Here is a 24646-nt window from a genome sequence, read left to right as displayed (position 1 = left end):
CCGCTAACGAGGCACATTGTTGCCGTGTGCTCGGCACGTCAACAGAAAAGGCGGCGGTGGGGGCGGAGTTACATAACACGCGCATATTTGTCGACCGTCTACCTTCACTTCCATCGTAATCAGCCCCGCTCAGCCAATCGTCAGCCCCTCTGTGGGCGTGTACGTGTCGGAGCGGGTTAGCGCAGTGACCTTTGCCCTCGCAGGAAGCCAGCAGCGGCGACATCACCGTCACTGTCAGCGGCGCACGGCAACTCGCAAAGCGCCGGCGACCGGCACGAAGGTCCGCGTCGACACTTTCCCCCCCCAATCACGCGGCAGAAGTGCTACTCACGGCTGACCTCTGTTGCCATGGTTACCACCACAGGATGCTCAACTAATTTCATCACCTGACCGCCAGGGGGCAAATTGGAGTTTTTGTACTTTTTCTTTCTGCCTTGACTTCCTCCCGCTCTCGCCATTCTGCCCTTTTCTTTCATTCTGCCGTGTCCATCTGTTTTTGTCTTTGTCACTTCCTCTCTGCCATCTGCTCCACTCTTCTTCACCTCCACGTTGGCTTCATGTTGCCTCCTTCATCTCCACTCGCATCGCTTTCATTTTCACTTCTGATGCCCCTCAGCCGTCCTCCTGTCTCCTCCGATCGCGTTCTCCTCGCTCCTTCCTTTCTGCTTCACCTCACCTCAACCTACAAGCTCTTGCCCGCTCTCCTGTTGCGGGCTAGCGGCGACCTGCGAGCTACGCGTTAGCGTCCTGAGATGGTTTCACGCGGCGCATTCCATCCTCAGAATACAGCACTACAGCTGTCCTCTTGTAGGAAGTTTCACCACTTAAAGGGGAACATTATCACCAGACCTATGTAAGCGTCAATATATACCTTGATGTTGCAGAAAAAAGACCTTTTTTTTTTTTAACCGATTTCCGAACTCTAAATGGGTGAATTTTGGCGAATTAAACGCCTTTCTAATATTCGCTCTCGGAGCGATGACGTCACATCGGGAAGCAATCCGCCATTTTCTCAAACACCGAGTCAAATCAGCTCTGTTATTTTCCGTTTTTTTGACTGTTTTCCGTACCTTGGAGACATCATGCCTCGTCGGTGTGTTGTCGGAGGGTGTAACAACACGAACAGGGACGGATTCAAGTTGCACCAGTGGCCCAAAAGATGCGAAAGTGGCAAGAAATTGGACGTTTGTTCCGCACACTTTACCGATGAAAGCTATGCTACGACAGAGATGGCAAGAATGTGTGGATATCCTGCGACACTCAAAGCAGATGCATTTCCAACGATAAAGTCAAAGAAATCTGCCGCCAGACCCCCATTGAATCTGCCGGAGTGTGTGAGCAATTCAGGGACAAAGGACCTCGGTAGCACGGCAAGCAATGGCGGCAGTTTGTTCCCGCAGACGAGCGAGCTAAACCCCCTGGATGTCTTGGCTCACACCGTCCCTTATGCCACCGAAGATGATCAAGAGAAGAATATCGACCCTAGCTTCCCTGGCCTGCTGACATCAACTCCAAAACTGGACAGATCAGCTTTCAGGAAAAGAGAGCGGATGAGGGTATGTCTACAGAATATATTAATTGATGAAAACTGGGCTGTCTGCACTCTCAAAGTGCATGTTGTTGCCAAATGTATTTCATATCCTGTAAACCTAGTTCATAGTTGTTAGTTTCCTTTAATGCCAAACAAACACATACCAATCGTTGGTTAGAAGGTGATCGCCGAATTCGTCCTCGCTTTCTCCCGTGTCGCTGGCTGTCGTGTCGTTTTCGTCGGTTTCGCTTGCATACGGTTCAAACCGATATGGCTCAATAGCTTCAGTTTCTTCTTCAATTTCGTTTTCGCTACCTGCCTCCACACTACAACCATCCGTTTCAATACATGCATAATCTGTTGAATCGCTTAAGCTGCTGAAATCCGAGTTTGAATCGGAGCTAATGTCGCTATACCTTGCTGTTCTATCCGCCATGTTTGTTTGTATCGGCATCACTGTGTGACGTCACAGGAAAATGGACGGGTGTATATAACGATGGTTAAAATCAGGCACTTTGAAGCTTTTTTTTAGGGATATTGCGTGATGGGTAAAATTTTGAAAAAAACTTCGAAAAATAAAATAAGCCACTGGGAACTGATTTTTAATGGTTTTAACCATTCTGAAATTGTGATAATGTTCCCCTTTAAATGTTAAAGCAAATCCTGCCTCTTCTGTGACATTACTGAAAACTGCTATTTAGCAGTAATGAAGTTGTCTGCAACTCCAACTACCATATATAGAAGGATGGAACATTCTGAATGGGAATCATACTTTAAGCAGTGGTTCTTAACCTATGCGCATTCACCGAACCCTTCTTTAGTGAAAAATAAAATGTTTTTTTTTTCAAATTCAAGACAAAGTTATATGTTTTTGGTAACACTTTAGTATGGGGAACATATTGTAAGTAACAAAGATTTAATTTAGAGTTTTTTTGGACACTAGGGGAACATATTCTAAGTAATAAAGACTTAATTTAGAGTTATTTGGTTAGGGTTATGGCAGTGGTTCTCAAATGGGGGTACGCGTACCCCTGGGGGTACTTGAAGGTATGCCAAGGGGTACGTGAGATTTTTTAAAAACGTCTGTCAAAAAGAACTGTGAAAAGAAATGTAACAATGCAATATTCAGTGTTGACAGTTAGATGATTTTTTGTGGACATGTTCCATAAATATTGATGTAGATAAGATTTATTTTTTTGTGAAGAAATGTTTAGAATTAAGTTCATGAATCTCTATTACAATCCCCACAGAGGGCACTTTAAGTTGATGATCACTTCTATGTATAGAAATCTTTATTTATAATTGAATCACTTGTTTATTTTTCAACAAGTTTTTAGTTATTTTTATATCTTTTTTTCCAAATAGTTCAAAAAAGACCACTACAAATGAGCAATATTTTGCACTGTTATACAATTTAATAAATCAGAAACTGATGACATAGTGCTGTATTTTACTTCTTTATCTCTTTTTTTCAACCAAAAATGCTTTGCTCTGATTAGGGGGTACTTGAATTAAAAAATGTTCACATGGGGTACATCACTGAAAAAAGTTTGAGAACCACTGGGTTAGGGCATACTTGCCAACCTTGAGACTTCCGAATTCGAGAGATGAGGGAGTGGGGGGCCGGGGGGGTGTATATTGTAGCGTCCCGGAAGAGGTAGTGCTGCGAAGGGGTTCTGGGTATTTGTTCTGTTGTGTTTATGTCGTGTTACGGTGCGGATGTTCTCCCGAAATGTGTTTGTCATTCTTGTTCGGTGTGGGTTCACAGTGTGGCGCATGTTTGTAACAGTGTTAAAGTTGTTTATACGGCCACCCTCAGTGTGACCTGTATGGCTGTTGATCAAGTATGCTTGCATTCACTTAAGTGTGTGTAAAAGCCGCAAATATTGTTTGACTGGGCTGGCACGCTGTTTGTTTGGAGGAACAGCGGACATGAAGACATGTTGTAGAGGACGCTAAAGGCAGTGCCTTTAAGAGACGCCCCCAATATTGTTGTCCGGGTGGAAATCGGGAGAATGGTTGCCCCGGGAGATTTACGGGAGGGGCACTGAAATTCGGGAGTCTCCCGGGAAAATCCGGAGGGTTGGCAAGTATGGGTTAGGGTCAGGGTTAGAGGGTTAGGGTTATAATAAGGTCATGCCGAATAAGGCATTAGTAAGTACTTAATAATGACTAGTTAAGAGCCAATATGTTACTAATTTGCATGTTAATAAGCAACTAATTAATGGTGAATATGTTCCCCATACTAAAGAGTTACCATGTTTTTTTACTGGTGCATAAAATGAACCGTGCATGAACATCACCTTGTTCAAAGAACAAAACCAACACAGTGCATAAACTCACAACAAATTACACACCTGCAAACCAGTCTGACTTCTGCTGTTGCCGTATCCGTAATACGGCGATAGGGAGAAGTTTTTATTTACACGATGAGTCGGGTGTGTCTTGACCTCCGACGAACCCCTGAGGCCAACTCACCGAACCCCTAGGGTTCCATCAAACCCAGGTTAAGAACCACTGCTTTAAGGTAATAATGTTTTATAATCATGCTGTATGAAAATGTCATCCTAAGGAACACTAAACCAGATTTTGTTTTTGGAAAAATATATTAGTTTTGACTAAAGATGGATACCATACAGAATCACAGTACTATTAATGCCAGGATAACAAATGTTTCACTTTTCAAGAAAATTAATTTTTGTCATGTCTGTGTGATTTTGTTTTAGTCATGTTCGGTTTTGTTTTTGGACTTTTTGTGCACTTTTGTTTTGTTTTGTCACCATAGCAGCCATTAGTTTTCACCTGTCACGTCACGCACCTGTTTCACGTTTTGAGTCACGCACCTGCTTTCACTAATCATGTCTATAGTATTTAAGTTCATTGTTTTCAGTTTGTCGTTCTGGCGACATCCGGATTCATACCCCTGTCACACTCTTACCTCTACGCACTTCATAGTCCATGCCAAGTAAGGTTTTTTTTGTTTATTAATGCCACAGTTAGTGTTTTTGTTTAATTATTCACAGTTTCTGCCTATGTGCAAGTTTTGTTTTCAATAGCCTAGTTTTGTACCTCCGCCATTGTGCGCGCTTTTCGTTTGTTCCTTTTTGATATATAGTGTTAAAATAAATAATGTATTCACCTTCACGCCATGTCTGGTCCAGATCACTTGCACCTCGGGAGAACAAACCAAGCCATAGTCCAAGTCGTGACAATTTTCTCTTTTACCAATATTTGAAACACCCAAATTTCCCTGTAAACATGTTTTATGGACCAAAGCTTAAAAATCACTTAGGCATCTTCCGAATGGATCTGACTATCATTTAAAAAGGTTTCCTTTTAGGAGACCTGTTTTTTTGTCCCCATACCGTCAGAGGTCCCCTAAAGGTGACTGTGTAAACAAAGCGATGTCCCCATTAAGTAAGCATTGCCAGAAAATACACACACATACACACACACACACACACATTCTTGTATTTGTCACCTTCTTGAGACCTCCGAAAAATGCCTGCATATTTAGACCACCCTTTCTAGATATATAAAGATTTGTATTTACAACATTAATAATACATACATACTATGCAAATATAAAAAAGCTTGTTGTGAAAAATTAGTTGGAATTTCACAAGAAAAACTTTGGCAGTATTATAATAAAAGTCATCATTTTACAAGAAAAACTGAACATTTGTGCAATATTATGATAAAAGTTGGAATTTTACTCAATAACAGTCGAAACTTTATAAGAAAGGCTTAAAATTTGGGCAATTTTTGTAAAAAGAGTTGTAATTTTACTCAACAAAAGTCACAATTTTATAAGAAAACTTTAAAATTTTGGCAATATTATAACAATCACAATTTTTACTTGGCAAAATGATGACAAAAGTCAGAATTTTACTCACTATTTATGTCACTATTTTACAACAACAAAAAAATTGGCAATACTGTGATAAAAGTCAGAATTTTATCTGACAAATGTCACCATTTTGCATTACAAAAAATAATTTTACATAAAAAAGTAATAATTTTACGAGCAAATATCGCAATATTACAGAAACAGAAAGAATATGAGAAATGGTTCCCAATTTTATAAGAAAGAAGTCGACACATTGTGAGAAAAAGACTGCTTTTAGTTCATTTATTTTTTGCTGAATTTTTTGTTTGTAATTGGTTTTTAATCTGCATTATTAACTTCAAGTTATTACAGTATGTCTCTATATACCTCTTTAAAAAAAATTAAATTTGGCCAAAGGTGGCGCATTTCAATTTCTTACACACACTTGTTATTTCATATGTTGACCAGAGGGGGAGCACTTTTAAAACTGACACACAGTCAATTTGAAAAATCCCTCCCTTTTGGGACCACCCTCATTTTGATAGATTTCACCACCAGGGGTGCACATGAGACATTCTCTATTAGATGCAATGGTTTTCCGTATTGGGACCATGATTTATGTCTGAACTTGTTCACACCTCCTCATATGGAAGATACTTTTCCTTGTCGATGTCTCAAGAAGTGTAGAAATACAAGAACACACACGCGCATACATACAAACAAACACACTTACACACACACACACCCATGATGTTGTGATAGCGGTGTCAGTCACAGTGTCAGCTCGCCGCTCTCGGCGTCAACAGTCAGCACGGATACTCGTCCTTCCTGACGCGTGTCACATGACCCCTGCGGCGCCACACTCATTTTGCACAAAAACTTAACATAGGAAGCCAGTGACCGGCGCTCGACATTTAGCCCCTCCCACCACCTCGCACCCGACTCACCCTGCATCGCTGCTGTGCCCGCAGATCAAGGCGTCCTTGGCTCCTTCGACCTTGTAGAAGTTGTCTGCAACAAAACAACAAAGTGTTTGAACTGGTTGTCTCAGGGCTAACAGCTAGCATAATTCAGGTAACAAGTTATATGACTCCAAGCTGTTTGGCTGCAAAATCAGTTAAAAAAAAGTAGCATAGTCATGTTAGCATGCTAACTGTTATAACTGGGTACTTGACACATTCTAACAGTTAGCATGCTAACATTACTATGCTAACTTTTTTTTATAACTTTTTTGTAACTGTTATAACTGGGTATTTGACACATTCTAAAATCAGCTAAAAAAAAGGTAGCATAGTAATATTAGCATGCTAACTGTTATAACTGGGTAGTTGACACATTCTAACAGTTAGCATGCTAACATTACTATGCTAACCTTTTTTTTTTTTTTACTTTTTTCTAACTGTTATAACTGGGTACTTGACACATTCTAACAGTTAGCATGCTAACATTACTATGCTAACCTTTTTTTTTTTTTTTTTACTTTTTTCTAACTGTTATAACTGGGTACTTGACACATTCTAACAGTTAGCATGCTAAAATTACTATGCTAACTTTTTTATAACTGTTATAACTGGGTGCTTGACACATTCTAAAATTAGCTAAAAAAAAGTTGGCATAGTAATGTTAGCATGCTAACTGTTATAACTGGTTACTTGACACATTCTAACAGTTAGCATGCTAACCTTACTATGCTAACTTTTTTTTTTTTTTTTACTTTTTTTAAAACTGTTATAACTGGGTACTTGACACATTCTAACAGTTAGCATGCTAAAATTACTATGCTAACTTTTTTTTCTAACTTTTTTCTAACTGTTATAACTGGGTACTTGACACATTCTAAAATCAACTAAAAAAAATTAGCATAGTAATGTTAGCATGCTAACTGTTACAACTGGGTACTTGACACATTCTAACAGTTAGCATGCTAACATTACTATGCTAACTTTTTTTACAACTTATTTGTAACTGTTATAACTGGGTACTTGACACATTCTAAAATCAGCTAAAAAAAGGTAGCATAGTAATGTTAGCATGCTAACTGTTATAACTGGGTACTTGACACATTCTAACAGTTAGCATGCTAACATTACTATGCTAACTTTTTTTTATAACTTTTTTGTAACTGTTATAACTGGGTACTTGACACATTCTAAAATTAGCTAAAAAAAAGTTGGCAAAGTAATGTTAGCATGCTAACTGTTATAACTGGGTACTTGACACATTCTAACAGTTAGCATGCTAACCTTACTATGCTAACTTTTTATAACTTTTTTCTAACTGTTATAACTGGGTACTTGACACATTCTAAAATTAGCTAAAAAAAAGTTAGCATAGTAATGTTAGCATGCTAACTGTTATAACTGGGTACTTGACACATTCTAACAGTTAGCATGCTAAAATTACTATGCTAACTTTTTTTAATAACTTTTTTGTAACTGTTATAACTGGGTACTTGACACATTCTAACAGTTAACATGCTAACATTACTATACTAACTTTTTTTTTGTTTTATTTTTTTCTAACTGTTATAACTGGGTACTTGACACATTCTAACAGTTAGCATATGCTAACTTTTTTTTTTTTAGCTGATTTTGCAGCCAAACACCTCGGAGTCATATAACTGGTTACCTGAATTACATTAACTGTTAGCATGCTATTACCATGCCAGCTTTTTTAGCCGATTTTGCAGCTGAACGCCACAGCGTCTTATTATTTTGTACTTGACACATGCTAACATTACTATGCTAACTTAACAGAGTCATATAACTCATATAACGGGCAGATCCTTGGATACTTCTGCCTTGTAGAAGTTGTGTGCAACAAAACAACAAAGTGTTTGAACAAGTCGTCTCCGGGCTGACATTAGCTGCTATGCTAACCGTCGCCTCCACTGATTGGCGGGCCAGGGCGTGTGAGTGGGCGGGCTCGGGGCTATAGGCCGCCAACATGAGGAAGGACGCGGAAAAAAGTGTTCCCGTGCGAGGCGGCGTTGCGTAAGACGACACGGGAGCAGACAAGCGGGGGTCGAAGACGCCTTCCACAGAAACACTGACCTTAAAAGCTAGCTTGACATTTTCATCCACTCGCCTTATGGGAACAACTTTCAGGATGCTCATCTTTTATTCAACGCACACACACACACACACACAGACACAGACACACACACGCACACACACACACACACACACACACTTCATCAGCCGCTAAGCATCCCACACAAAAGGAATCAAAGAAGCAAAAGACGCTTCCAGCGTTCAAAGAGAGTTCAGCCTTGTCAGCACAAACATCATGCAACAGCTTTTATTGTGGCGGGACAGGTGTGGCCTTGACACAAATATAATACGTACAAGAGAACTTTTACTGTGTTTTTTTTGCAGCCAAACACCTCCGAGTCATATAACTTGTTACCTGAATTATGCTAACTGTTAGCATGCTATTACCCCATCCATTTTCTACCGCTTGTCCCTTTCGGGGTGACGGGGGGTGCTGGAGCCTATCTCAGCTGCATTTTCCATGCCAGCTTTTTTTTTTTGCCAATTTTGCAGCTGAACGCCTCAGTGGCTTATAACTTTGTACTTGACACATGCTAACTGTTAGCATGCTAACTTTTTAAAGTAATTTTACATGCATACACTTCATAGTCATATAACTGGGTACTTGACCTATTCTAACAGTTAGCATGCTAACATTGCTATACTAACTTTTTCAGCTAATTTAGCAGCCGGACACCTCAGAGTCATATAACTTTGTTTTTGACACATGCTAACTGATAGCATGCTGTTTTTTTTTAGCAATTTACAAGCATATGTTATTATCATATAACTGGGTATTTGGCGCATGCTAAAATTACTATGCTAAATTTTTTTTTAGCTAATTTTGCCGCCGAACACTTCAGTCATATAACTTGGCATCAATGTCGCATAAGTTAGTACTTGACACATGCTAACCGATAGCATGCTAACTTTCTAAACTAATTTTACATGCATACACTTCACAGTCATATAACTGGGTACTTGACCTATTCTAACAGTTAGCATGCTAACATTGCTATACTAACTTTTTCAGCTAATTTAGCAGCCGGACACCTCAGAGTCATATAACTTTGTTTTTGACACATGCTAACTGATAGCATGCTGTTTTTTTTTTTAGCAATTTACAAGCATGTGTTATTATCATATAACTGGGTATTTGGTGCATGCTAAAATTACTATGCTAAATTTTTTTTTAGCTAATTTTGCCGCCGAACACTTCAGTCATATAACTTGGCATCAATGTCGCATAAGTTAGTACTTGACACATGCTAACCGTTAGCATGCTAACTTTCTAAACTAATTTTACATGCATACACTTCATAGTCATATAACTGGGTACTTCACCCATTCTAACAGTTAGCATGCTAACATTGCTATACTAACTTTTTCAGCTAACTTAGCAGTCGGACACCTCAGAGTCATATAACTTTGTTTTTGACACATGCTAACTGATAGCATGCTGTTTTTTTGTTTTTTTAGCAATTTACAAGCATATGTTATTATCATATAACTGGGTATTTGGCGCATGCTAAAATTACTATGCTAACTTTTTTTTTTAGCTAATTTTGCCGCCAAACACTTCTGTCATATAACTTGGTACTTGAAAAATGCTAACAGTTAGCATGCAATTACCATACTAGCTTTTTTTAGCCAGTTTTGCAGCTGAACGCCTCAGTGTCTTATAACTTTGTACTTGACACATGCTAACCGTTAGCATGCTAACTTTCTAAACTAATTTTACATGCATACACTTCATAGTCATATAACTGGGTACGTGAGTCATTTTAACAGTTAGCATGCTAACATTACTATACTAACTTTTTCAGCTAACTGAGCAGCCGGACACCTCAGAGTCATATAACTTTGTATTTGACACATGCTAACTGATAGCATGCTGTTTTTTGTTTTTTTTTAGCAATTTACAAGCATATGTTATTATCATATAACTAACTTTTTTTTACCTAATTTTGCCGCCGAACACCTCAGAGTCATAGAACTTGGTACTTGAAAAATGCTAACAGTTAGCATGCAATTACCATACTAGCTTCTTTAGCCAATTTTGCAGCTGAACGCCTCAGTGTCCTATAAGTTAGTACTTGACGCATGCTAACCGTTAGCATGCTAACTTTTTAAACTAATTTTACATGCATACACTTCCATATAACTGGGTACTTGATGCATTGTAACAGTTAGCATGCTAACATTAATATGCAAACTTTTTCAGCTAATTCAGCAGCCGAACACCTCAGTCATATAACTTGGTACTTGAAACATGCTAACTGATAGCATGCTATAACCATGCTAGCTTTTTTTAAGCCAGCATGGGGCGGGGGGCGTGGTTGGGGGCGTGGTTAAGAGGGGAGGAGTATATTTACAGCTAGAATTCCCCAAGTCAAATATTTCATATATATATATATATATATATATATATATATATATATATATATATATATATATATATATATATATATACATATATATATATATATATATATATATATATATATATATACATATACATATATATATATATATATATATATATATATATATATATATATATATATACATATATATATATATATTTTTTTTTTTTAAATATTTTTAATTTTTTTTAATTTAATTTTACATATATATACACATATATATATATATATATATAAAATAAATACTTGAATTTCAGTGTTCATTTATTTACACATATACACGCACATAACACTCATCTACTCATTGTTGAGTTAAGGGTTGAATTGTCCATCCTTGTTCTATTCTCTGTCACTATTTTTCTAACTATGCTGAAACCCTCTCTGATGATGCATTCTGCTTCGTCTCCTTGTTGTGTGCGCAGTTGTGCACTGCACTCTCTAAAAGCCTTAGATGTTAATGTCACATATGCATGTACAGTAGATGGCAGTATTGTCCTGTTTAAGAGTGTCACAACATTGCTGTTTACGGCAGACAAACTGCTTTACGGTAGACGAAAACGTGACTGCTGTTGTTGTGTGTTGTTGCCGTGCTGGGAGAACGTTAATGAAACTGCCTAACAATAAACCTGGAGGGGGCGTGGCCTCCAGCTCCGCCTGAATTTCGGGAGATTTTCGGGAGAAAATTTGTACCGGGAGGTTTTCGTGAGAGGCGCTGAATTTTGGGAGTCTCCCGGAAAATCCGGGAGGGTTGGCAAGTATGATCTATCTTATCCTATCCTATCCTATCCTATCCTATCCCCTATCCTGAAAGATGCTGAACAACCCACAAAATGGCCGCCACAGACCACACGAAGCTAACGCGACATGGCGGTAGATGTTCAGCATAGGGAACATCCGCCATTGATCTGTACCGACAAACACTTTCTGGCTCTCGGGTTTCACAGCAGCTTTTAGAGGTCGATACGGAGGCCTGCGGGGGGACGTTTGTTTGTTTTGTTTGTTGACGGATGGCGACACAAATAGAAGGGGGCATTAGCATAGCGCAACAAACAAGATGAAAGTTGTCCTCACCCTCGTCGTTGCGAAAGTGGCGCATGGAAGTCCACGTCTTATTGTTGCAGAAGAAGGACGCGTTGGCCGGCAGGCTTTCGTTGACGCAGTGCGCCGTGCTGCGCACACACTTCTGGCGAAGGTTTCCCATGAAGAGCTGCAGGCCAATCAGGGCAAAGACGCTCAGGCAGAAGACGGTGAGGATCATCACGTCGGCCAGCTTCTTCACCGACTGGATCAGAGCACCCACGATGGTCTTGAGGCCTTCAAGATGGACGACAATGTTAGCAGGTTCTAAAAACCGGGCTAAATATCTCTATAAAAACATTCCAAGTCATATTAGAAAGACTGTGCAACAAAGATGCGGCTGAATGCAGTAAACAAATTAAAAAAAATGTCAAATCAAACTGAAGCACGGCAAACAGGTGAAGGACCAGCGAGCATGTGGGCCAACTCAAACTGTTGACAACTTTGAAGCGCAACAGTGTTGAGTTGTCCGCCAACGGGAAATGAAGACAAACGTGGCGACAACACGGGATGAGGAAAACATCAAGGAAGACGAGTGACGTCAGACACTCGCACATTAAACCTCACTTTTGCTACTTCTGTCCGAAAGAGAATTACTATTTGACTCTAAATCATGCGCTGTGATAAACCCTTAAGGCGGACCTGCACTTTTTTGGGGAGTTTTGTCTATCATTCACAATCCTTATGTGAGACAAAAACACGTGTTTTTCTTTCTTTTTATGCATTCTAACTCGTAAATAAATGCTAGCAAAAGTCAGCTCCAAAGGGAGTCCCTCTATTCCGCCAATAAAGCATTCTAAAAAAAACTTCTAATAGCCTCCATCATCATTTTATATATATATATATATATACACATGTAATGTAGTAAAAGGCCCATTCCTAATATGTAATTGTGGAGGGGGGCGTGGCCTGCGGACCTGCAGCGAAGCGGGGTGCGCCAGGACCGGCTTCGAGATCAGCAACAGGTGCGTAGATGGCCCACTTGGGCCTGCTTATCTAATCACCTGTCGCTCTGTTAAAAGGCAGCAGTCGGGAAGGAGAGGGGGGTTGGAGTTGGAGCAGGCGAGAGAGTGTGAGACCAGACAACTGCTGAAAAGCACCAAAAGACTTTGCACATTGATGAAAATAAAACTGTCTAAAAACCCTGAAAAGGATCGGTGATGTCGGTGATTGGTGGTCCGAGGAACCCGAGGGAAGGAGTCTTCCACAGTAATATTTACATATTTTGATAATTTTAAGCATATTAATTTCACAGATGCATCATTACGTTCACTTTTCCCTTCAACGACGCTACTGACCATGGCAGACTCCATGAGAGCCAACATACTACTTTGGGACAAATGATGATCCAGAACATTATATTTTTGAGACTGAATATAAGGAGGATGATCTACATGTTTTAGAAGCTGTGTGGTAAACAGATTGAGCGTCAGTGAAACACTGAGCATCATGTAGCATAGAGTGTCCGCCCTGAGATCGGTAGGTCGTGAGTTCAAACCCCGGCCGAATCATACCAAAGACTATAAAAATGGGACCCATTACCTCTCTGCTTGGCACTCAGCATCAAGGGTTGGAATTGGGGGTTAAAGGGGAACATTATCACCAGACCTATGTAAGCGTCAATATATACCTTGATGTTGCAGAAAAAAGACCATATATTTTTTTAACCGATTTCCGAACTCTAAATGGGTGAATTTTGGCGAATTAAACGCCTTTCTAATATTCGCTCTCGGAGCGATGACGTCACAACGTGGCGTCACATCGGGAAGCAATCCGCCATTTTCTCAAACACCGAGTCAAATCAGCTCTGTTATTTTCCGTTTTTTCGACTGTTTTCCGTACCTTGGAGACATCATGCCTCGTCGGTGTGTTGTCGGAGGGTGTAACAACACGAACAGGGACGGATTCAAGTTGCACCAGTGGCCCAAAGATGCGAAAGTGGCAAGAAATTGGACGTTTGTTCCGCACACTTTACCGACGAAAGCCATGCTACGACAGAGATGGCAAGAATGTGTGGATATCCTGCGACACTCAAAGCAGATGCATTTCCAACGATAAAGTCAAAGAAATCTGCCGCCAGACCCCCATTGAATCTGCCGGAGTGTGTGAGCAATTCAGGGACAAAGGACCTCGGTAGCACGGCAAGCAATGGCGGCAGTTTGTTCCCGCAGACGAGCGAGCTAAACCCCCCTGGACGTCCCGAAGATGATCAAGAGAAGAATATCGACCCTAGCTTCCCTGGCCTGCTGACATGAGGGTATGTCTACAGAATATATTAATTGATGAAAATTGGGCTGTCTGCACTCTCAAAGTGCATGTTGTTGCCAAATGTATTTCATATGCTGTAAACCTAGTTCATAGTTGTTGGTTTCCTTTAATGCCAAACAAACACATACCAATCGTTGGTTAGAAGGCGATCGCCGAATTCGTCCTCGCTTTCTCCCGTGTCGCTGGCTGTCGTGTCGTTTTCGTCGGTTTCGCTTGCATACGGTTCAAACCGATATGGCTCAATAGCTTCAGTTTCTTCTTCAATTTTGTTTTCGCTACCTGCCTCCACACTACAACCATCCGTTTCAATACATTCGTAATCTGTTGAATCGCTTAAGCCGCTGAAATCCGAGTCTGAATCCGAGCTAATGTCGCTATAGCTTGCTGTTCTTTCCGCCATGTTTGTTTGTGTTGGCTTCACTATGTGACGTCACAGGAAAATGGACGGGTGTTTATAACGATGGTTAAAATCAGGCACTTTGAAGCTTTTTTTAGGGATATTGCGTGATGGGTAAAATTTTTAAAAAAACTTCGAAAAATATAATAAGCCACTGGGAATTGATTTTTTATGGTTTTAACCCTTCTGAAATTGTGATAATGTTCCCCTTTAAATCACCAAAAATTATTCCCGGGCGCGGCCACCGCTGCTGCTCACTGCTCCCCTCACCTCCCAAGGGGGTGATCAAAGGTGATGGGTCAAATGCAGAGAATAATTTTGCCACACCTAGTGTGTGTGTGACAATCATTGGTACTTTAACTTAATTATGCTGAACAAGAAATACTAACAACATAATAAAACATAACTTACCGTACAATGTCTGCTCTCACTCGGATGCCGACTGATAGGATGTTTATATCTTCCTGTTTGGATGAATAATTAATAATAATCCAGCCGGAGGTAAAATTTTTTTTTAAAAGTGGCCAAAAACAAGTGTTTTTTGCGTCTTTCTCGCCATTTGTGGGTCAAAGTTGGATGCCAAAGTTGCCCAACTTCTCGGTTTACGTCCACAACCTTCTACTATCCAGGTGAGAGGCATGATTTATAATCGAGAATTAACTTTTTACGAACTCGGAGGCGATGCAGCAGCTCACCAGCTCAATATGTCAATATACCATGAATTGATTAACGTGGACCCCGACTTAAACAAGTTGAAAAACTTATTGGGGTGTTACCATTTAGTGGTCAATTGTACGGAATATGTACTGTACTGTGCAATCTACTAATAAAAGTTTCAATCAATCAATCAATATGTCAATATAGCAGCATAAGCTGGTTAGTCCTGCGTTAGCACTTATAATAACAATATTGCTAATACTTGGTTAATATTCAGGTCACGAAATGTAAATTGAGTTTTGTTGGCGTTTTTTTAATGTTTTTTTATGAGCGCAATAGTGTACATTTTATTTTACGAATTAAAACGCATTAAAAAAAAAGAAAAACAAGTGTTTATGTCTTACATAGGGATTGTGAATGGTAGGCAAAATTCCCCCCAAAAAGTGCAGTTCCCCTTTAAGGCGCAGGAATACGTGTTGGTACTACTTACTTTTGAACACGCCACCACAAATATAAAGTCATGCTGTTATTGCTAGACGCTAACGTGCTAAGTGGCAACATACAGAGGTCAGCCAGCATCAGCCTGCACATTTATTTATCCTGAAATTAGTTTCTTCTTTTAAAAAAAACTTTCAAAATCAAATATCGAAATGACCATTAAAATAATGAAACTAGATGTTGGTATTTATACAAGATGCTGTATCCTGGACCTCTGATGTCCACTTGTGTCCTGCATTCTACCAACGTGCATCACGCCGTGTGCTAACACGTAGGGGAGGTGGGGGGCGGTCCTCCCCCGCGCTCACCTGGGATGACTGAGATGGTTTTGAGCGCTCGCAGAACCCTGAACGTCCGCAAGGCCGAGACACTACCCATGTCGACAAACTCAGTCACATATCTGCAACAAGGCCAGACACAAGCACAGAGACACAAAGAGGGCGTCACGCACATACACAAGCACGTAACACACACACACACACACACACACGCTTGGAGCAGGAGCTGCTCACAGGGACGCCACCTGGAGGGGACCACACCTGCGTGACCTCTGACCTCAGAAGTCAGCTCGCTAGCGTGTTTAGCTATCAAACCCTCCAGTCGACCTCCTGTTTTCAGCTTCCTTTGTTGGTGTCCCGTTGACCACACCCGCCATTGCCCACGCACGGGGGGCAGGAAGCAGAAGGGGAGGGAGGGGGGCGGGGACTGAGCACAGACGGAATGGACACGGGGAGGACGTTTTGTTTTTTTAACGACCACACAGCAATGGCGAGCGTTTCCTCTCCCTTTCTCGCCCCTTACCTGGGATGACCGAGATGGTTTTCAGGGCTCTCAGGACTCTAAAGGTTCTCAGCGCCTGCAGGTTGCCTACTTTGATAAACTCTGTTAAGAGCCTGCAGGGGGCAGTGTGGCGTGTACAGCGACAACAGAAGAAGACAAAGCTTAACATTCCATTTTTTTCCACACTGAATAAACACAAAATAAGGACCAATGTTGTTAAACAAGAACATTTTAACAGTGTGTGTTAACCTGATACAATAAAATAATACAAACTGGAAAAAGTGTGAATGCCCGATGCACGAGCCACCAATACGTGCGAGGCAAACTGAAATGCTTGAAGGTCCAGGGTGAGTGGAGTGTGTGGGGGTTGGAACGGTGTGAATCGGATGAGAAATGTGGGATATGGAGAGAATTGTATATTGCTTATTCATTTGCAATGGGTAGAAATTCCTGGTAATATGGGAATTTTCCAGACTGTGAACGTTGGCTTGAACGTGAATCTTTGGGTGTCCCACGATTCGATTCAATCTCGATTCTTGGGGTCACGATTCGATTCAAAATCGATTTTTCTTTTCAATTCAACACGATTCTCGATTCAATAACGATTTTTTTCCCAATTCAAAAGGATTCTCTATTCATTCAATACATAGGATTTCAGCAGGATCTACCCCAGTCTGCTGACATGCAAGCAGAGTAGTAGATTTTTTTAAAAAGCTTTTATAATTGTAAAGGACAATGTTTTATCAACTGATTGCAATAATGTAAATTTGTTTTAACTATTAAATGAACCAAAAATATGACTTATTTTATCTTTGTGAAAATATTGGACACAGTGTGTTGTCAAGCTTATGAGATGCGATGCAAGTGTAAGCCACTGTGATACTATTGTTATTTTTTATAAATGTCTAATGATAATGTCAATGAGGGATTTTTAATCACTGCTATGTTGAAATTGTTACTAATATTGATACTGTTGTTGATAATATTCATTTTTGTTTCACTACTTTTGGTTTGTTCTGTGTCGTGTTTGTGTCTCCTCTCAATTGCTCTGTTTATTGCAGTTCTGAGTGTTGCTGGGTCGGGTTTGGTTTTGGAATTGGATTGCATTGTTATGGTATTGATGTGTATTGTTTTGTTGGATTGATTAATTAAAAAAAATAAAATAAAAATTACAATAAAATAAAAAATAAAATAAATAGATTTTAAAAAAATGAGAATCGATTCTGAATCGCACAACGTGAGAATCGCGATTCGAATTCGAATCGATTTTTTCCCACACCCCTAACGTGCAGTGTGTGGATGGTGGAACGGTTTGAAGTGGATGAGATATGTGGGAGTTGTAGCACTTTGAAAATGTCCCTTCATGAAAAATGACAATTTCCTGGAAATTTGGGAAAACCAGAACATTTTAAAAATAGAAACAATTTCACAATTTTCCTGGATGATATGAATGGGTTGGAGACCAAGTGGAATGTTTTGATGGTGGAATGGTTGGAATGGTTGGAATGGGTTGAAATTGTAGAAGGAGAAGCCAAAAGAAAAAAAGGTGGATATAGGGCTTTGGAAAACCGGGAATTCCTGGAAAAAATGTTTACTTGGAAAATTGTAGTTTGAATGTTCAGGGTGAGTGTAGTGTGTGGAGGTTGGAACGGTTTGAATCGGATGAGAAATGTGAGATATGAATAGGTTTGTATATTGCTTATTAATTTGCAATGGGTAGAAATTCCTGGTAATATGGGAATTTTCCGGACTGTGAACGTTGGCTTGAACGTGCAGGATGAGTGGAGTGTGTGGTTGGTGGAACGGTTTGAACTGGATGAGATATGTGGGAGTTGTAGCACTTTGAAAATGAACATTCATTTAAAATGACAATTTCCTGAAAATTTGGGAAAACCAGAACATTTTAAAAATAGAAACAATTTCACAATTTTCCTGGATGATATGAATGGGTTGGAGACCAAGTGGAATGTTTTGATGGTGGAATGTTTGCAATGGGTTGAAATTGTAGAAGGAGAAGCCGAAAGAAAAAAAGGTGGATATAGGGCTTTGGAAAACTGGGAATTCCTGGAAAAAATTTTTTACTTGGAAAATTGTAGTTTGAATGTTCAGGGTGAGTGGAGTGTGTGGAGGTTGGAACGGTTTGAATCGGATGAGAAATGTGAGATCTGAAGAGGTTTGTATATTGCTTATTAATTTGCAATGGGTAGAAATTCCTGGTAATATGGGAATTTTCTGGACTGTGAACGTTGGCTTGAACGTGCAGGATGAGTGGAGTGTGTGGATGGTGGAACGGTTTGAAGTGGATGAGATATGTGGGAGTTGTAGCACTTTGAAAATGTCCCTTCATGAAAAATGACAATTTCCTGGAAATTTGGGAAAACCAGAACATTTTAAAAATAGAAACAATTTCACAATTTTCCTGGATGATATGAATGGGTTGGAGACCAAGTGGAATGTTTTGATGGTGGAATGGTTGGAATGGGTTGAAATTGTAGAAGGAGAAGCCGAAAGAAAAAAAGGTGGATATAGGGCTTTGGAAAACCGGGAATTCCTGGAAAAAAAATTTTACTTGGAAAATTGTAGTTTGAATGTTCAGGGTGAGTGGAGTGTGTGGAGGTTGGAACGGTTTGAATCGGATGAGAAATGTGAGATATGAATAGGTTTGTATATTGCTTATTAATTTGCAATGGGTAGAAATTCCTGGTAATATGGGAATTTTCCAGACTGTGAACGTTGGCTTGAACGTGCAGGATGAGTGGAGTGTGTGGATGGTGGAACGGTTTGAAGTGGATGAGATATGTGGGAGTTGTAGCACTTTGAAAATGTCCCTTCATGAAAAATGACAATTTCCTGGAAATTTGGGAAAACCAGAACATTTTAAAAATAGAAACAATTTCACAATTTTCCTGGATGATATGAATGGGTTGGAGACCAAGTGGAATGTTTTGATGGTGGAATGGTTGGAATGGTTGGAATGGGTTGAAATTGTAGAAGGAGAAGCCAAAAGAAAAAAAGGTGGATATAGGGCTTTGGAAAACCGGGAATTCCTGGAAAAAATGTTTACTTGGAAAATTGTAGTTTGAATGTTCAGGGTGAGTGTAGTGTGTGGAGGTTGGAACGGTTTGAATCGGATGAGAAATGTGAGATATGAATAGGTTTGTATATTGCTTATTAATTTGCAATGGGTAGAAATTCCTGGTAATATGGGAATTTTCCGGACTGTGAACGTTGGCTTGAACGTGCAGGATGAGTGCAGTGTGTGGTTGGTGGAACGGTTTGAACTGGATGAGATATGTGGGTGTTGCAGCACTGTGAAAATGTACATTCATTTAAAATGACAATTTCCTGGAAATTTGGGAAAACCAGAACATTTTAAAAATAGAAAAAAATTCACAATTTTCCTAGATGATATGAATGGGTTGGAGACCAAGTGGAATGTTTTGATGGTTGGAATGGGTTGAAATTGTAGAAGGAGAAGCCAAAATAAATAAAGGTGGATATAGGGCTTTGGAAAACCGGGAATTCCTGGAAAAAAAATTTTTACTTGGAAAATTGTAGTTTGAATGTTCAGGGTGAGTGGAGTGTGTGGAGGTTGGAACGGTTTGAATCGGATGAGAAATGTGAGGTATGAATAGGTTTGTATATTGCTTATTAATTTGCAATGGGTAGAAATTCCTGGTAATATGGGAATTTTCTGGACTGTGAACGTTGGCTTGAACGTGCAGGATGAGTGGAGTGTGTGGATGGTGGAACGGTTTGAAGTGGATGAGATATGTGGGAGTTGTAGCACTTTGAAAATGTCCCTTCATGAAAAATGACAATTTCCTGGAAATTTGGGAAAACCAGAACATTTTAAAAATAGAAATAATATCACACTTTTTCTACATGATATGAATGGGTTGGAGTTGACATTTTTTTAATTGGTCAAGAAATGTTGACGTAGTAACACTTTGTAAATGAGAATTGGTATTTCGGAATTCCTGGAATTTCGGAAAAACCAGGCATTTGTACAAAAGAAAATCGGTACCTCTGATGTCCTAACCAAGTGGAATGTTTTGATAGTGGAATGGTTGGAATGGGTTGAAATTGTTGAAGGACAAGCCGAAAGAAAAAAGGGTGGAAATAGGGCTTTGGAAAACCGGGAATTCCTGGAAATGTTTTGAACTTCGAAAATAGTAGTTTGAATGTGCAGGATGACTGGAGTGTGTGGATGGTGGAACGGTTTGAACTGGATAAAATATGTGGGAGTTGTAGCACTTTGAAAATGTCCCTTCATTTAAAAAGAGAATTTCCTGGAAATTTGGGAAAACCAGAACATTTTAAAAATTAAAAATAATATCACAATTTTTTTAGATGATATGAATGGGTTGGAGTTGGAATTTTTTTAATCGGTCAAGAAATGTTGACTATAGTAACACTTTGCAAATGTGAAATGGTATTTTGGAATTCCTGGAATTTCGGAAAAAACAGGCATTTGTACAAAAAAAAAAAAAAAAAATCGGTACATTTGATGTCCTAAACAAGTGGAATGTTTTGATGGTGCAATGGGTTGAAATTGTAGAAGGAGAAGCCAACTGCTTGACACTCAGCATCAAGGGTTGGAATTGGGGGTTAAATCACCAAAAATTATTCCCGGGCGCGGCCACCGCTGCTGCTAACTGCTCCCCTCACCTCCCAGGGGGTGATAAAGGGTGATGGGTCAAATGCAGAGAATAATTTCGCCACACCTAGTGTGTGTGTGACAATCATTGGCACTTTAACTTTAACTTTAAAAGAAACAGGTGGAAATAGGGCTTTGGAAAACTGGGAATCCCTGGAAATTATTTTAACATAGTAGTTTGAATGTCCAGGATGAGTGGACTGTCGAATCTGGTGAGAAATGTGCGAATTGCGCAAGTTTGAAAATTGGCCCATTCATTTTCAATGGGAAAAATGTCCCGGAAAACCTGGAATTCCTGGTAATCTGGGATGTATAGTTGCTCTCGATTCCCAGCCAAGCCGAGTGTTTTGACACTTGAACTGTTCCGATCGGATGAAAAACTCGGGAAGCTAAAAGCCTGCAAAGTTTGTTGGAAGTGGAACGGTTTGAACTGGATGAGATATATGGGAGTTGGTGCACTTTGAAAATGTTCATTTAAAATCAGAATTTCCTGGAAATTTGGGAAAACCAGAAAATTAAAAAAAATATAAATAACATCACAATTTTCCTAGATGATATGAATGGGTTGGAGTTGGACTTTTTTGACTCGGTCAACAAATGTTGACGTAGTAACACTTTGTAAATGAGAACTGCTATTTTGGAATTCCTGGAATTTCAGAAAAATCAGGCATTTGTACAAAAAAAAAATTAAAATCGGTAGCTTTGATGTCCTAACCAAGTGGAATGTTTTGATGGTGGAATGGTTGGAATGGGTTGAAATTGTTGAAGGACAAGCCGAAAGAAAAAAGGGTGGCAATAGGGCTTTGGAAAACCGGGAATTCCTGGAAATGTTTTGAACTTCGAAAATAGTAGTTTGAATGTGCATGATGAGTGGAGTGTGTGGAATAGTGGAACGGTTTGAACTGGATAAAATATGTGGGAGTTGTAGCACTTTGAAAATGTCCCTTCATTTAAAATAAGAATTTCCTGGAAATTTGTAAAAACCAGAACTTTTTAAAAATATAAATAATATCACAATTTTCCTAGATGATATGAATGGGTTGGAGTTGGAATTTTTTGACTCGGTCAAGAAATGTTGACTATAGTAACACTTTGTAAATGTGAAATGGTATTTAGGAATTCCTGGAAGTTCGGAAAAAACTGGCATTTGTACAACAACAACAAAAAATCGGTACATTTGACGTCCTAAACAAGTGGAATGTTTTGATGGTGCAATGGGTTGAAATTGTAGAAGGAGAAGCCAAAAGAAAAAGGTGGAAATAGGGCTTTGGAAAACCGGGAATCCTGGGAATTCCTGGAAATTATTTTAACAAAGTAGTTTAAATGTCCAGGATGAGAGGAGTGTCGAATCCGGTGAGAAATGTGGGAATTGCGCAAGTTAGAAAATTGGCCTATTCATTTTCAATGGGAAAAATGTCCCGGAAAACCTGGAATTCCTGGTAATCTGGGATATTTGGGAAGACCTAAATATATTTTCTCTCGATTCCCAGCCGAGCCGAGTGTTTTGACACTTGAACTGTTCTGATCGGATGGAAAACTCGGGAAGCTAAAAGCCGGCAAAGTTTGTTGGAAGTGGAACGGTTTGAACTGGATGAGATATATGGGAGTTGGTGCACTTTGAAAATGTTCATTTAAAATCAGAATTTCCTGGAAATTTGGGAAAACCAGAAAATTTAAAAAAATATAAATTAAATCACAATTTTTCTAGATGATGTGAATGTGTTGGAGTTGGAATTTTTTGACTCGGTCAAGAAATGTTGACGTAGTAACAGGCATTTGTACCAAAAAAATTTAAATCGGTACCTTTGATGACCTAACCAAGTGGAATGTTTTGATGGTGGAATGGGTTGAAATTGTTGGAGGAGAAGAAAGAAAAAGGTAGCAATAGGGCTTTGGAAAACCGGGAATTCTGGGAATTCCTGGAAATTATTTTAACATAGTAGTTTGAATGTCCAGGATGAGTGGACTGTCGAATCCGGTGAGAAATGTGGGAATTGCGCAAGTTTGAAAATTGGCCCATTCATTTTCAATGGGAAAAATGTCCCGGAAAACCTGGAATTCCTGGTAATCTGGGATATATAGTTGCTCTCGATTCCCAGCCGAGCCGAGTGTTTTGACACTTGAACTGTTCCGATCAGATGGAAAACTCGGGAAGCTAAAAGCCGGCAAAGTTTGTTGGAAGTGGAACGGTTAGAACTGGATGAGATATATGGGAGTTGTTGCACTTTGAAAATGTTCATTTAAAATCAGAATTTCCTGGAAATTTGGGAAAACCAGAAAATTTAAAAAAAATATAAATAATATCACAATATTCCTAGATGATATGAATGGGTTGGAGTTGGACTTTTTTGACTCGGTCAACAAATGTTGACGTAGTAACATTTTGTAAATGAGAACTGGTATTTTGGAATTCCTGGAATTTCAGAAAAATCAGGCATTTGTACAAAAAAAAATTAAAATCGGTAGCTTTGATGTTCTAACCAAGTGGAATGTTTTGATGGTGCAATGGTTGGAATGGGTTGAAATTGTTGAAGGACAAGCCGAAAGAAAAAAGGGTGGCAATAGGGCTTTGGAAAACCGGGAATTCCTGGAAATATTTTGAACTTCGAAAATAGTAGTTTGAATGTGCAGGATGAGTGGAGTGTTTGGAATAGTGGAACGGTTTGAACTGGATAAAATATGTGGGAGTAGTAGCACTTTGAAAATGTCCCTTCATTTAAAAAGAGAATTTCCTGGAAATTTGGGAAAACCAGAACATTTTAAAAATTAAAAATAATATCACAATTTTTTAGATGATATGAATGGGTTGGAGTTGGAATTTTTTGAATCGGTCAAGAAATGTTGACTATAGTAACACTTTGCAAATGTGAAATGGTATTTTGGAATTCCTGGAATTTCGGAAAAAACAGGGATTTGTACAAAAAAAAAAAAAAAAAAATCGGTACATTTGATGTCCTAAACAAGTGGAATGTTTTGATGGTGCAATGGGTTGAAATTGTAGAAGGAGAAGCCAAAAGAAAAAGGTGGAAATAGGACTTTGGAAAACCGGGAATCCTGGGAATTCCTGGAAATTATTAGTAGTTTAAATGTCCAGGATGAGAGGAGTGTCGAATCTGGTGAGAAATATGGGAATTGCGCAAGCTAGAAAATTGGCCTATTCATTTACAATGGGAAAAATGTCCAGGAAAACCTGGAATTCCTGGTAATCTGGGATATTTGGGAAGACCTAAATATATTTTCTCTCGATTCCCAGCCGAGCCTAGTGTTTTGGAAAACTCGGGAAGCTAAAAGCCGGCAAAGTTTGTTGGAAGTGGAACGGTTTGAACTGGATGAGATATACAGTATGAGTTGTTGCACTTTGAAAATGTCCATTTGAAATGAGAAATTCCTGGAAATTTGGGAAAACCAGAAAATCTTAAAAATATAAATAATATCACAATTTTCCTAGATGATGTGAATGGGTTGGAGTAGGAATTTTTTGAAATCCGTAC

The 24646-nt window shown here is 39.3% G+C and overlaps 1 protein-coding gene across 1 annotated transcript in view; it reads right to left on the bottom strand.

The window, feature by feature from the left end:
• LOC133609430 (sodium channel protein type 5 subunit alpha-like) overlaps positions 1-24646 on the bottom strand; it is a 256288-nt gene that overhangs the window by 118930 nt on the left and 112712 nt on the right. The window contains exons 7-9 of the mRNA XM_061965007.1: positions 16024-16115; positions 11890-12132; positions 6308-6371 (exon numbers count right to left, since the gene is read on the bottom strand). Of these exons, the coding sequence (XP_061820991.1) occupies positions 6308-6371; positions 11890-12132; positions 16024-16115 (399 nt within the window). The remainder of the gene's footprint in view (positions 1-6307; positions 6372-11889; positions 12133-16023; positions 16116-24646) is intronic.

This window comes from Nerophis lumbriciformis, linkage group LG07, assembly GCF_033978685.3.
Source record: "Nerophis lumbriciformis linkage group LG07, RoL_Nlum_v2.1, whole genome shotgun sequence".
Taxonomy (NCBI): domain Eukaryota; kingdom Metazoa; phylum Chordata; class Actinopteri; order Syngnathiformes; family Syngnathidae; genus Nerophis; species Nerophis lumbriciformis.
The sequence above is the reverse complement of the archived record's forward strand: the minus strand, read 5'-3'. Positions and strand labels throughout refer to the sequence as shown.